Source organism: Hemitrygon akajei, chromosome 29 (genome assembly GCF_048418815.1).
Source record: "Hemitrygon akajei chromosome 29, sHemAka1.3, whole genome shotgun sequence".
Classification (NCBI taxonomy): Eukaryota; Metazoa; Chordata; class Chondrichthyes; order Myliobatiformes; family Dasyatidae; genus Hemitrygon; species Hemitrygon akajei.
In genome coordinates this window covers 15,509,862-15,524,908 of record NC_133152.1, presented here as the reverse complement: position 1 = coordinate 15,524,908, position 15,047 = coordinate 15,509,862, and the positions used below count along the sequence as shown (strand labels likewise).

At 43.8% G+C, this 15,047-nt stretch overlaps 1 protein-coding gene across 2 annotated transcripts in view; it reads right to left on the bottom strand.

The window, feature by feature from the left end:
• Positions 1-15,047, bottom strand: part of alpl (alkaline phosphatase, biomineralization associated) — a 74,426-nt gene that overhangs the window by 24,975 nt on the left and 34,404 nt on the right. The window contains exons 3-7 of one of the 2 annotated variants that reach the window (XM_073031720.1): positions 14,784-14,846; positions 13,324-13,443; positions 11,208-11,323; positions 9,976-10,150; positions 5,262-5,437 (exon numbers count right to left, since the gene is read on the bottom strand). In XM_073031720.1, coding sequence (XP_072887821.1) covers positions 5,262-5,437; positions 9,976-10,150; positions 11,208-11,323; positions 13,324-13,443; positions 14,784-14,846 — 650 coding nt within the window. The remainder of the gene's footprint in view (positions 1-5,261; positions 5,438-9,975; positions 10,151-11,207; positions 11,324-13,323; positions 13,444-14,783; positions 14,847-15,047) is intronic. The other variant, XM_073031721.1, reaches the window with a different exon arrangement.

The window sequence follows — 15,047 nt, the reverse complement described above, 5'->3', positions numbered from 1 at the left end:
GTCCAATCCCTTAATAATCTTATATGTTGCAATCAGATCCCCTCTCAATCTCCTTAATTCCAGCGTGTACAAGCCCAGTCTCTCTAACCTCTCTGCGTAAGACAGTCCGGACATCTCAGGAATTAACCTTGTGAATCTACGCTGCACTTCCTCTACAGCCAGGATGTCCTTCCTTAACCCTGGAGACCAAAACTGTACACAATACTCCAGGTGTGGTCTCACCAGGGCCCTGTACAAATGCAAAAGGATTTCCTTGCTCTTGTACTCAATTCCCTTTGTAATAAAGGCCAACATTCCATTAGCCCTCTTCACTGCCTGCTGCACTTGCTCATTCACCTTCAGTGACTGATGAACAAGGACTCCTAGATCTCTTTGTATTTCTCCCTTACCTAACTCTACACTGTTCAGATAATAATCTGCCTTCCTGTTCTTACTCCCAAAGTGGATAACCTCACACTTATTCATGTTAAACGTCATCTGCCAAGTATCTGCCCACTCACCCAGCCTATCCAAGTCACCCTGAATTCTCCTAACATCCTCATCACATGTTACACTGCCACCCATCTTAGTATCATCAGCAAACTTGCTGATGTTATTCTCAATGCCTTCACCTAAATCATTGACGTAAATCGTAAACAGCTGTGGTCCCAATACCGAGCCCTGTGGCACCCCACTAGTCACCACCTGCCATTCCGAGAAACACCCATTCACCGATACCCTTTGCTTTCTATCTGCCAACCAGTTTTCTATCCATGTCAATATCTTCCCCCCAATGCCATGAGCTCTGATTTTACCCACCAATCTCCTATGTGGGACCTTATCAAATGCCTTCTGAAAATCGAGGTACACTACATCTACTGGATCTCCCTTGTCTAACTTCCTGGTTACATCCTCGAAAAACTCCAATAGATTAGTCAAGCACGATTTGCCCTTGGTAAATCCATGCTGGCTCGGCCCAATCCTATCACTGCTATCTAGATATGCCACTATTTCACCTTTAATAATGGACTCTAGCATCTTCCCCACTACTGATGTTAGGCTGACAGGATGATAGTTCTCTGTTTTCTCCCTCCCTCCTTTCTTAAAAAGTGGGATAACATTAGCCATTCTCCGATCTTCAGGAACTGATCCTGAATCTAAGGAACATTGGAAAATGATTACCAATGCATCCGCAATTTCCAGAGCCACCTCCTTTAGTACCCTAGGATGCAGACCATCTGGACCTGGGGATTTGTCAGCCTTCAGTCCCATCAGTCTACTCATCACTGTTTCCTTCCTAATGTCAATCTGTTTCATTTCTTCTGTTACCCTATGTCCTTGGCCCATCCATACATCTGGGAGATTGCTTGTGTCTTCCCTAGTGAAGACAGATCTAAAGTACTTATTAAATTCTTCTGCCATTTCTCTGTTTCCCATAACAATTTCACCCAATTCATTCTTCAAGGGCCCAACATTGTTCTTAACTATCTTCTTTCTCTTCACATACCTAAAAAAGCTTTTGCTATCCTCCTTTATATTCCTGGCTAGCTTGCGTTCGTACCTCACTTTTTCTCCCCGTATTGCCTTTTTAATTAAGTTCTGTTGTTCCTTAAAAATTTCCCAATCATCTGTCCTCCCACTCACCTTAGCTCTGTCATACTTCCTTTTTTTTAATGCTATGCAATCTCTGACTTCCTTTGTCAACCACTGTGGCCCCTTTCCCCCCTTTGAATCCTTCCTTCTCCGGGGGATGAACTGATTTTTCACCTTGTGCATTATTCCCAAGAATACCTGCCATTGCTGTTCCACTGTCTTTTCTGCTAGGATATCCATCCAGTTAACTTTGGCCAGCTCCTCCTTCATGGCTCCATAGTCTCCTTTGTTCAACTGCAACACTGACACCGCCGATCTGCCCTTATCCTTCTCAAATTGCAGATAAAAACTTATCATATTATGGTCACTACCTCCTAATGGCTCCTTTACTTTAAGATCGCTTATCAAATCCTGTTCACTACACAAGACTAAATCCAGAATAGCCTTGTCCCTGGTCAGCTCTCGTACAAGCTGTTCCAAGAATGCATCCCGTAGGCACTCTACAAACTCCCTATCCTGGGGTCCAGCACCAACCTGATTCTCCCAGTTCACCTGCATGTTGAAATCCCCCATGACTACTGCGACATTACCTTTGCCACATGCCAATGTTAACTCCCTATTCAACTTGCACCCAATATCCATGCTACTGGTTGGTGCCCTGTAGACAACACCCATTTGGGTCTTTTTGCCCTTACTGTTCCTCAGTTCTATCCACACAGACTCTACTTCTCCTGATCCTATGTCCCCCCTTGCAAAGGACTGAATCTCATTCCTCACCAACAGGGCCACCCCAACCCCTCTGCCCACATTTCTGTCCCTACGATAGCACGTATACCCTTGTACATTCATTTCCCAGGTCTGATCTCCCTGCAGCCATGTCTCCGTTATCCCAACAACATCATAGTTACCCATTTGCACCTGAGCTTCAAGCTCATCCACCTTATTTCTGACACTTTGTGCATTCAGATATAGAATTTTTAGCCCATTTCTCCTCTCTCTGTTTAAATCGCTGCCTATTGTGCTTAACCCAGCTCCCCGAACTCCCATTGGGCTATACGCCCCTTGAATTTTGTTGTCCTTCCTAAATTTACTTATTCTTTCTGCATATTTAACTCCATGTTCCATCAGACCATCCCTCTGTACATGTGTCCTCCTTATCACTTGTTCCGCCTCACCTTTCTCTACTACACACTTAATATTCCGGAACCGTGTAGTCCCCACCTGTCCTTTATTCTTCATCTCACTATCCTCTCTCGCATTCTGGATCCCTGCCCCCTGCAAATTTAGTTTAAACCCCCCTGAGCAGCACTAGCAAACTTCCCTGCAAGAATGTTAGTACCGCTCCAGTTCAGGTGTAAACCGTCCCATCTGGGTCTGCTGACCCAGCCATGTGGCCATTGACACAAATATGTATTAAAAGGAAGGAATTTGATAGAATTTGACAGCAGGTGGAAAATACACAGCGCACACACACACTTCTAGTACAAGTCAACATCATACCTTGTCTACAACACTGGAGTGCAGTCAAGGGTTATTGATTTGAAGGCTCTACCAACTCCCACAGTTATCCACTAATTCTTGCCTACATTAGGGTTAGTGGTTACTGTATCAAAAGGATTTCTGAATAGTATGAAACAAAGGCAAGCATCACCCTCAAGAAAGCTGGAGAGACAATTACTTGAACAGTCATTTCAAGAGGGTGGTCAAAAGACTCCGGGTTGTGCTTCATTCAGAAGGTCTGAGCACATGGTACAGCTCCAGACTTTGTCTGGCACCTATCAATCGTAGATATTTACTACATAAACCTTCTCCCACTTCAATCCTACCACTGCTCTGGAGACACCTCCCCTCAAGTACAACCCGCTCCTGTTCATCAGGAGGCCCCCAAGAAATGCAACAGTCAATTGGCCTGATACTGTACACAGGCAGACTGATGAAAGGATGGGTTTTGAGACTCTCACATTTGAGTGTGAGCTTACCTTTGAAAAATATGTGTACCATGTGGTATGATTTCTGATGCTCTGTTACACCAGCCACAACTGTGGTTGAATGTTGACTACCTTTAATAAAGAATTTTATTAATTTTCTTTTGTTGGTCGCTATTGTTGCCTCAGTGAACAAGGTGAAAAGGGCCACAAAAGTCCTATTACAAATAACTCCAGAAGAGAGGCCAAGTGAAATTCTTATTGGTTTTACAAGTTGATCTCAAGCAAATCGGAGAAGCCAGATTCAGATCTTTACTAGCATCTGTGGTGTTGGCTCTGGCATCCCCCAAAGTCCATTCTTCACCACCCAATTTCCCAGCTCTGTCCCGCTGCTCAGTAACATCACTGAAAACACCTCCACCTGTGGTCTAATGACACTTGTTCTGCTGCTGCAGGAATGTCTAGGGACCTGCAATGTTATAGTCACGAATACTGACTAGACTTACTATAGCACATCACTTACCCATGCACTATTCTCTGAGTTCTCTGTATGAAGTTACCTGTGCATGGTTTCATTTAGCCATTTCACACCAGCTATCACTACAGACTTCACAGAACTGATTTCAGGGGTCCGCGATAACTAGAGACCACGCTCTGCCACATAGATATTGGCATTCACGTATAGATGAAGACAAGAGTAGAAGCCGCCCAGCAGGTACATATTAATCTGTTGCATGCATGTCTAACACACATACACACACACTCGTACTTAGAATCACACTTCAAAGACATGGTGCCATCTTCTCTATCACAACTCTTAGGTACCTCCTGTCCCGCTGGCAAGGGAGCCTTATCACAAGGGGGCAGCATCGGAATGCACAAGTACAGATCATTGCTACCCAATCTATCTACTCTCTATCATCAACAAACTAATGAAAGGTGTTATCAACAGCAACCTGGGCCATAATGGGGAAGGAGTGTGATATACACGGTAAAGGATGTTGCCAGGTCTGGAGGATCTGAGCTATATGGAAAGATTGAATAGGTTAGGACTTTATTCTTTGGAACGTAGAAGCTTGAGAGGAGCTTTGAGGGGTATAGGAAGGGCAAATGCAAGCAAGCTTCTTTCACTGAGATTGGGTGGGACTACAACTACAGGTCATGGGTTAAGGGTGAAAGGTGAAAAGTTTAAGGGGAACGTGAGGGGAAACTTCTTCACTCAGAGGAATGTGAGGATGTGGAATGAGCTGCCAGCACAAGTGGTGCATGCCAGCTCAATTTCAACTTTTAAGAGAAGTTTGGATAGGTACGTGGCTGGTAAGGGTATGGAGGGCTATGGTCTCAATGCAGGTCAAGGGGAGTAGGCAGAATAAATGGTTCAGGACAGACTCGATGGGCTGAAGGGCCTGCTTCTGTGCTGTACTTTTCTATGACTCTATATGCTGTTATGGGAGAGAACAGTACGAGCTGTATTAGGAGCAGTGTGTGATATATTCAACAGTGGAGAAGAGTAGTCAGGCAATCATGGTAAGACAGTCAACAGTAGGTAATGGCGTGAGAGTGTGGTGTGGGCTGTAATGCTGAGAAAGTGTAGACCAATTCATTTGGTTTTAAGGAAATATGGTGGAAATCTTAAAATGTCTGCATTGTGCACATTGCTATCATCTGACGCAGATGAAGTTAACGTGCACATTCCCCCCAGCAGCTTGGTAGCTCGTGAACTGGAAGCCCCACACAATGGCCTGGTGAACAGATCTCACTCACCTCGATACCAGGAATGTTGTAGATGAGCTGGTGAGCGATGTCCTTGCAGCCCTGCTCCAGTGCTTCCATTGGCATCTCAGAGTCCGAGTACCAGTCCCGGTTGACAGAATGTGCGTAGGCAGCACTGGGCGTGGCATGCTGCACCCGGGTGGTGGTAACAATGCCCGTGGATTTACCTGGAAGAGCAGTAATGAAGTGACATGAAGCAACTTATCACAGGTCATGCATTCCTATAGTTCTGCCCGCACCTCCCTCCCTCCCCACCCCACCACCAATTTTTAAATCGCTCTCCCATCAACTCCACGTTGCCAAAGACAAACCACACAAAAATGCTGGAGGAACTCAGCTGGCCAGGCAGCATCTATAGAAATGAATAAATAGTTGACCTTTCGGGCCATGACCCTTCATCAAGCCTCTAACCGTAAATATTGAGTTTTGTTTCTCCCCTCTTTCACTCTTCAAAACATTAAGCGATCTCTTAGTTCCCTGTCCTAGTGGGCTCAGTGACAAGCACCTGTCCAAGACGACAGAAGAATTATTGCTCAGTTCCTAGAATAGTCTGAAGCCTCTCTGAATCATGCTAAGGTCAAAGGAGTTCTTATGAACTGTGGCCAAAGTAGCAAGGCATGGTATTTATTCACATACAATGCAGAATAGGCCCTTCCTGCCCTTCGAGCTGGACAATTTACAATGATCAATTAACCTACTAACCAGTATGTCTTTGGACAGTGGGAGGAAACCCACACGGTCACAGGGAGAATGTACAAACTCCTTACAGGCAATGGCGGGAATTGAACCTGGATCACTGGAACTGTAAAGCGTTGTGCTAACCACTAAGCTATCGTGCCAGCCCCAGTAGCAAGCTGTGCATTACAAATTCCTACAGAAACAAGTCAGGTATGCAACCATGTCAGCACGTTTCATTGATACTGGTTGGGGAATGGATTCTATTTCATTGATTTATTTTCTGTGATCTACGCATCACTGGGAAGGCCAGCATTTATTGCCCATCCCTTGTTGCCCTTGAGAAGATGGCGGTGAGTACAATCATCAACACGTGAAGGGTGCCCACAAAGTGCTGTTATAAAGTCGTAGCGCTGTTGAAGGATGCAGTGTGGAAGTAGTCCCTTCAGCCCTACTGGCCCATGCTGACCACAGCATCCTCCCTGCTAGCTCAATTGCCAATGTTCTGCTCATAACATCCAAGCCTTTCCCCTCCATGGACCAACTTGCTCTGGGCCTGTACTCACTGGAGTTTAGAAGAATGAGGGGGTACCTCATTGACACCTATTGAAATGCCTAGACAGAGTGGATATAAAGAGGATCTTTCCACTAGTGGGAGAGCCCAAGACCAGAGGGCACAGGCTTTAGAACATCGATGAGGAAGAATGTTTTCTAAAAGATTCAAAGTACATTTATTATCAAAGTATGACTGCAGTATACAACCCCTGAGAGTTGTCTTCCCATAGACAGCCACCGAACAAAGAGAACCATAGATCCAATTCAAAGAAAACATCGAACCCCTCCAACACAAACAAAAAACAACAAATCATGCAAATAGTAAAAAAAAAATGAGTGAAGAACACTAACCCACAAAGTCATCATCAAAGGAGCCCAGGAACATTAGCCAGAGGGTAGTGAATCTGTGGAATTCATTGCTGCAGATGACTGTGGAGGCCAAGTATTTGGGTATATTTATAGTGAAGGTTGATAGGGTTTTGATTAGTAATGAAGGTTATGGGGGAAAAGGCAGGAGAATGGAGTTGGAAGAGATAATAAATCAGTCTGAGAATGTGAAGAGGGTAAGGGGTACGTGTAGAGGGGGTGGGCAAGGGGTAAGTGTAGCAAAATATGTAGACAGGACCAGGGAGAGGTACATCATTGGGGAAGTATAAGGAGAGGTAGCTAAACTAAGGTGCCAGGCAAGACATGGAAACCATAAGGAAAAGGGAACCTGCGACCACAAGACAATGTGTTTGGCAAAGTATTTTGAGCTATACCTACTTCCAGTGTTTTGAGTGCGTCTGTACTTAATTCCAAGTATTAACGTTGCGTCTTTGCTTATTCCGAGTATTTTGCGTGCTTAGCTATGCAATAGCCAATCAATTGATGAATTTGAATCGGTAACCATATTTGTGAATGTAGTACCCTGCTTTTGGGTATAAGTATGACCTTTGTAATCCGACAAATTGGGAGTTGGCTACCTTACGCCCAAAGTGCATGGGGCTGCGAACTCCTCTCTGAATAAAAACTGTTTTAGAGGTAATTTCATGTCTCTGGTGTTTTTCCTCAACTGAGCAGGTTAATAATTTCAGGTTGACAAGTCTTGGTAGAATGGTGGAGCAGACTTGGACTAAATGGCCTGATTCCTCTCCCACATCTTTTGGTCTTATGATCTTATGGTCAAATGCCTCTTAAATGTGTTGGGTAGGATTCAGACAGAGCAAAACTAAAGAAATACCAATATATTTTCAATTTATTGTCTCTCAGGAGTAATTTGAGAACTGATGATGATGATGTCCCTATGTGCCTACCACCCCTGCCAAGAACAATGAGGGAATCTTGCTTCAGTTCAGATAAGGCACGGAGGAGAGCAGGTTGGGTATTGGTAGACATTTTGTAGGTACAGATTACAGTCACGTTGTCTGATAGAGGGAATGACTTTTCAGAGAATTGAAGTGCAATCAACTTGTTCTCCAGATGCAGGTAATTCAGTTCCCCAAAGGTGTAATCCTAATTTAAATATACCCCTCCATAAACTTTCCCTCTACCCTTGACTTTAAGGCACACCATCTCTGCATGCAGTACAGGAAAGCAAGAGATTAGTGGAGGTGAAAGATACTCTTTATCAATTATTATATACCATTCCCAAGTCTTGTCAAAATATGAGGATGTTCTTTTAACTCCAAATAAGGAAAAACAAATTCTCAACCTGATTTAATTTTGGTCTACAAAAGCTCAGAGCTATCCTTTACTTTTGAGTGAGACAGTTAATTATATAAAGACTTTGAGAGTCACAAACAGGACCTTACTGGTTGAAGCTGAACCTCCCGGAATTGAAGCCAATGTTTTGACCTACTTAGATGATTGGCTAAGCAGCAGGGGGCAAATAGTAGGGGTTGGTGGGGGTGGGAACCCATACTCTAACTGACAGTATTGACCCATCAAGAAAGTCACAACATTTCCAGATAACCAAGATGATGGAACTGAAAGACAAATCTGCCAAAAATAGACAAAACTGGAAGCACTAAGTTGCCCGGAAATATCCATACATTAAGTAATTGTATCATATAAAAGGTAGTAAATAAGAGAAGAATGGGATATTTTCTAAAAGGTGAAAAGACAGAAGATTCTCTCTACCCCTTCCAGTTCTCATATTTCTAGCTGCTACAACCAGGGTAGGTCTTACACAGTGAATGGTAGGGCACTGAGGTGCGCAGTGGAACCAAGGGATCTGGGAATACAGGTCCATAATTCATTGACGGTGGCATCTCAGGTGGATAAGGTCGCAAAGAAAGATTTTGGCACATTAGCCTTCGTAAATTAAAGTATTGAGTACAGCAGATGGGACGTAATGTTGAAATTATATAAGACATTAGTAAGGCCTAATTTGGAGCATTGTGTGCAGTTTTAGTCACCAACCTAAAGGAGAGATGTAAATGAAGTTGAAAGAGTACAGAGAAAATTTACAAGGATGTTACTGGGTCTGGAGGACCTGAGTTATATGCTATTATTGAGGCTACCCTAGTGCTTCAGAGATCCCAGTTTGATCCGGAACTTGAGTGGTATATGTGTGGCGTTTGCACATTTTCCTTCACGGGTTTACCCACATCCCAAAGACTACAATACTGTAGGGCATAGGAGCAGAATTAGACCATTCAGTCCATCGAGTCTGCTCCGCCATTCTGTTATGGATGATTTACTAATCCTGTCAACCGCATTCTCCTACCTTCTCCATATAACCTTTCAAGCCCTTACTATTCCTGGTACTGGATATACCAAGTCATCGGGTATAACCAATGCCATCCTTCCAGTGCCAACATAGCATAGCCACAGCTTACTAACTCTAACTCAAATGTCTTTGTGATGTGGGAGGAACCAGTGTATCCAGAGTGAACCCACGGGGAGAACGCACAAAGCCCAGGGTGTGGAGAGTCACAGGGCAGAGTGTCACACCAGTAAGAATATATCTAAGGGCCATCAAAGCACCAGTTATAGCCAGTTGAAACCGGGTTCCTTGTAAACGAGGCAGGCTGCACCAAGACACGGAGTTAAACTGGCTCCTCGCGCAAGGCACAGCCTTGGCATTGTAGAAGAACAAGATCATTGAGCGCATCGAGTGTCTTCTGCTATTGAATCACCGCTTTCTTCTCAATCCCACTGACCCAGTTACCTTTGCCACCCTTACCAATCAAGAACCTGTGTTAAATGACTGCTGCAAGTTAATCCTTAGTGTAAGCAAGCAGTAAAAAGAACCAAAGGAGTGGTGGGGAGGGGGAGATTATTGAGAAAGTGAGAGAGAATTAATGGCAGGGCTACAGGGAAATAAGGAGAAGGAGAAAGGAATTGTTGGGAATGTCCTACTGTGCTCCAATAGGCTGAATGGACCTCTATAGAGTCGTGGTAGAACTGAGATCCGCCCCACTGAATGACATTTAAAACAATGGAAAGAAAAACAGCTTATCTGGACTGAGGCCATGCACACAACACCGACCTGCATCTTCAGCCCATCTCAGAATGGATGTCACTTCATTGCCAAAGGTGGTGTTACACTGTCTGCGGACTGAGGCTGCACTCACACCCACGGTGCCTTGATTCGCCTTAACACCACACAGGTAGGCTGTCGCTGTGCCCGCACTGTCTGGTACCTGGGCGTTGGTGTTATAGGTCTGGTGAATGAAAGACAGAGAAGTCACATCGGTGTCGAGCTGAGCCTTATCGTTCCACCTCCAAAAGGAACCACACATCTCATAAATCAATCAAATACAACAAAATCGTAACATCCGATTAAATTAGCCAATCGTGTGAGTCAGCAAATAATCAAACCGCGCATGATCAGTCTTACCAAGAGGAGGTAATGTTATTAGGAGTGTTTATCCCACTCTGAAGAAAATGAAAACCTTTTTTTCCCTTATAAGGGGGAAAATGCATCAGTTCCACGATTATCACATTTATGACATTTCTGCCTTGTAATTCTGGCGGGTCCTAGCGAGATGAACTCAAGCAGAGGAGCAGGAAATCACTCTCTTAATCACCAGAGCCTAGTGAAGGGGTGCTGAAGTCCAGTGTTTAGTAGAAGATGGAGATTGTGAATGGGATGGGATGTGGGAATTATGGTTATTTATTTAGATACAGAGCAAAATATGACCCTCCAGCCACGCCACTCAGCAATCCCCCGATTTAATCTGATCACAGGACAGTTTACAGTGACTAACTAACTAGTAGGAGGAAACCAATGCTGTCATAGGCACTCCTCACAGGCAGTGGCCGGAATTGAACCCAGATCACCTGTACTGTAAAGCATTGTGCTAACCACTAGGCTACTGTGCCGCCCCAGTGATAATGACATCTACAGCAATATCATTAGGAAAGTTGGAAAAGGGCGGCAGATACTGGCATATTGGTGGCTGGAAGGTGGATGGGGCAGCAGGAGATAGTAACTATGAAGACAGGCAGTGGAAGGGTGATAATGAAGGTAAGTATTGTTGGGGGGGGGTAGTGCAGCACAGAAATTACGTGGTTGCTGCAGGCACTCACGCACACCACATTCTACTGCTTCTACATGGAAAGACCTTTGACAAACATTTCCTAAAGCAACTTAAATAATTTTTTGAATGAACCCTAATAGCCATTAGCACTATCTGGTTAAAATAAGAGCTAAATTCAATTTTTTCATGCACTAGCCGGGAGGGAGATTAACACAACTAGCAATAGAGAAAGGGCCACCTTTGAAAGAGCTACATGTGGGAACTTGTCCATTTCCAAGAACCCTTCCTCTCCATTCTTGTCTTCCAATTGGCCTTTCAGAATTCGAGCGGCTGTCACTGTGGGGATTCCCATCCCTGAAGAAGAAGAAAGTTGCCTTACCAGTGAGCACATCAGCACTTTCTGCTCCCCCCCCACCCCCCCCAATGCTTTCCCAGATTACTTTCTGGTCTCTTCCATCTAAGCACATCTTTATTTTATCATATGTCGCTTTGCCATTGGCAACAGGACAGGAGACCAATAGTTCTATAATAATTGGAGCAAGTGGAGTCGGTAGTCAGTGTGTTTTCATTTTGCTTGTGTACAGAAGTGGTACTGGGTGACTTAAACTTGCTCCAACTTAATATCATCCGTGGCAAATTATCAATGACACTACCATGTTCACAGATTGGAGTAAGTCCTCGGGACGCTTTGGAAGAGGTCGGCATGAATTATTTCCCATGATTCAGTCATTTGAAGAACAAATCTAGAAATATGTAGCCCAATGAAATGATGCCATATTAAGAAAAAATACACTGGATTGTGACCCTAGTCACATTACAATAAAGGTCCCAAAGTAATCCCAGTCAGTACAGGCCTCTGCATTCTCAGATTCTCAAGCTACATTTATTTTTGTTGCGATATGTGTAAGTTGAAGGCAATAGCATGGGACAATAAACTGAAGAGAAAATAGCTCAGAGAATGGAACATATAGGAAAAGAGAAAACCTATGATGCTGTTGACCCATTTATTCTCCAAACAAAACGGAATACCAGCTCTTTCCAGCCTTCACAAATCACCAGCTATTTCTGAGACAGCAGATTCTTGAGATGCTGGAGATTTTGACCATACACAAAATGCTGGAGGAACTCAGCAGATCAGGCAGCATCTATGGAAATAAATAATCTGTCAACGTTTGAGGTCGAGATTCTTCATTGGCTTGAAACATTGACTGTTCATTTCCCTCCATAGATGCTGCCTGACCTGGTGAGTTCCTCCAGCATTTTGAGTGTGTAACCGCTTCTTTTGTCCCTGCTGGTCTTGATTAGGTTCCCCTTCCTAATCTCAGTGTAGGAGATGGCGCTATACTTAATCAACCCCTTCCCCTCAAGTTCCTCCTAGCTCCCTCGTAGGATTTGTTAATGGCCATTTCATGTATACCTTGTGGTTCTGAACTCACACACCATGGAAACATCTAAACTTTCAGCCTGTCTAAAACATTTTCAAGGCAGCCACTAATTCAAAATTTAACCTGGAGATTAATTGCTCAGCCACCAATGAGTGCAAAGCTCCACAATGTAGTTTGAGAGAATAATCAGTCCAGTTATGTCACACTGCTTCATGGGACATATAACAAAAGTCAGGAACAGCACTGATCCTTTCCTGGAAAGATGGACTCTTATTGTCAAGAGCAACTTGACCAGCTGCATTTCCAGAGACAGCCAGTAAAAGTAGGTTTCACTTACTAATCAAGAACCTATCACCCTCTGCTTTAAATAAACCCAATGACTTAGCCTCCACAGCCGTCTGTGTCAATGAATTCCACATATGATTCACTACCTTCTGGCTAAAGAAGTGACTCCTCATCTCTGTTCTAAAGGACATCCTTCAATTCTGACACTAGGCACTCTGGTCCCAGACTCCCCCACTACAGAAAACATCCTCTCCATGTCCACTCTATATCTAGGCCTTTCAATATTCGATAGATTTGAATGAGATCTTCCTCATTCTTCTAAACTCCAGCGAGTACAGGCCCAGAACCATCAGACGCTCCTCATACATTAACCCTTTCATTCCTGGGATCATTGTCGTCAGCCTCCTCTGGACACTCTCCAATGCCAGCACATGGAGACATCCCTACAACGTACTCCAAGCTTCCTCAGAAAGGAAATTCCATTCTGTTAAATTCAGTACTGACCATTGCTGCAAAAAAGTCTCCAGAGTGTAGCAAACTGCCTGCACTTAAAAGCTTTGAATCCCACTGCCCAGGCATGCAATGTCTCATTGTCAATCATGGCTGCCAAAATTGACACATGAGAAGATCCTCAAAGCTAAAGTCAACAAAGAAATTATTCATCTGCCAGTATCGGAAACATACCATCCCCTAGGAAAAGAATTAAATTTTTTGCCACGCCAGTGTTGAGCTTTTGTAAACTGAGAGCCCGTTTCAGTGTTTCCTGGGCTTGGTTCCTCCAAAACGTAGGGTTCATTTCATGCTCTGTAATAGGCAACACAAGATAATTAGACTCAAGAACATTGTTGATTGGAGTAATGGTTGATGCATCATAACAGATTTCACCAGCATTTGAGATACAAGCTACTTAACGACAGTCTGCACTTAAACTGCTCTGAACTCCAGGACAAAACAAAAAGGTGCTTTTTTTCTGGTAGTGACTTTGTTGAGGCCCTTTTTTGGCAACTTTAACCCTAATGGAACTGCAGAGTGCGCAGCTATCTCATGGCTCCAGTGAGATGGAGTTTGTTTCTAACCTTCAGTTCTGTGTGGAGCTTGCTCGTTCTCCCTGGCTTTCCCCAGGGACTCTGATTTCCTCACACCCAAACCTGCTGCTATAGGCAAGTCTAGTACACACAGCCAGTGGAAGAACCAGAAAATGGTAATGGGCAGGCGTGAAATAATAGATTACAGGAACAATATTACTCTGACAGCTGGCCTCCTTCTACGTCATTAAGAAATTTGAGTCGAGAAGGAAATGGACTTTATATCTTTATTCATTTTACTTGCACTGGTGAACTACTGCAGTACTAGTAGTCACGTGTGATCAAGCTTGGGACTGGTCGACTCTGCAATGAGAACCCCACTTGAAATAATGATGGAATATTAATTCATAGCAAAATAAGTAGATGACAATCCAGGTGAGTGTTGAGCATCCTGGATGGAAGCATGCAAAATACGGGTGATTCCCTCTACTTACTCTTTAAATAGACTCCATCTATCCAGGCTTCGAAGCTGATCCCTGCGCTAACCACCATTAGAAGTAATGCAGACTATATTTACCAGTTTCTTTCTAAGCAGAGGAGAGCGTAAGCATGAGCACTGCAGGGAGAGAAGCCGAGCGCCTTTCTTCATAAACTTCTTGACATTTCAACAGAAAACAGATCAAGTAGCCTACAAATGGATTGTGCATATGTATAGCAGAGGCCATTTAGGCTGTAGAAACAGGAACAGACATGCAAGCATTTGGCAAATAGAACATCCTTGCCGAGCCGTTGAACTACACATTTTTCAAACCTGGATCCATTCCCGCTAGGATGAAGTTGGATCCACTGTACAGTCCAGCATGCAGTGCAATTATTACACATGGTAATAATATGCCGCTGTGGGAGAGAATGTGCTTCAAGCTTACAAGAGGGCAATATAAAGCAGTTAATTTTTGTTGAGGATCAAGACAGAAAAAGATCCCCTCACAAGCTGAAAATCCAATGCGACAGATTGAGGAACTCAAGAGCAATGCATGAATCTCCCAACACATTCAAGACAAACGACAGCGCAAATGGAACATTATATGTGATAAGACAGGCCTCTGAGATCCGCCTAACCTGGTGGTGGGAGGCGTATCTGGTTATAGATTCGCTTTTTCTTGAGTCCAGCGGGTATTTTGCCTATTGAGGTCAAAGAGACAGGAATATGAAATTTTATTACAAGGGATTACTTTGCTACAAAAACCAAAGCCACCGAGGTCATCGAAATGCACCTGTATTTGGAAGTTGTAATTTCAACATGAAATTGAGACTACTTGAAGTAAGAGGAAATTCAGCCTGGATTAAAAAGTAAATGACGAGCTGATGGTGTGGGGGTTGGAG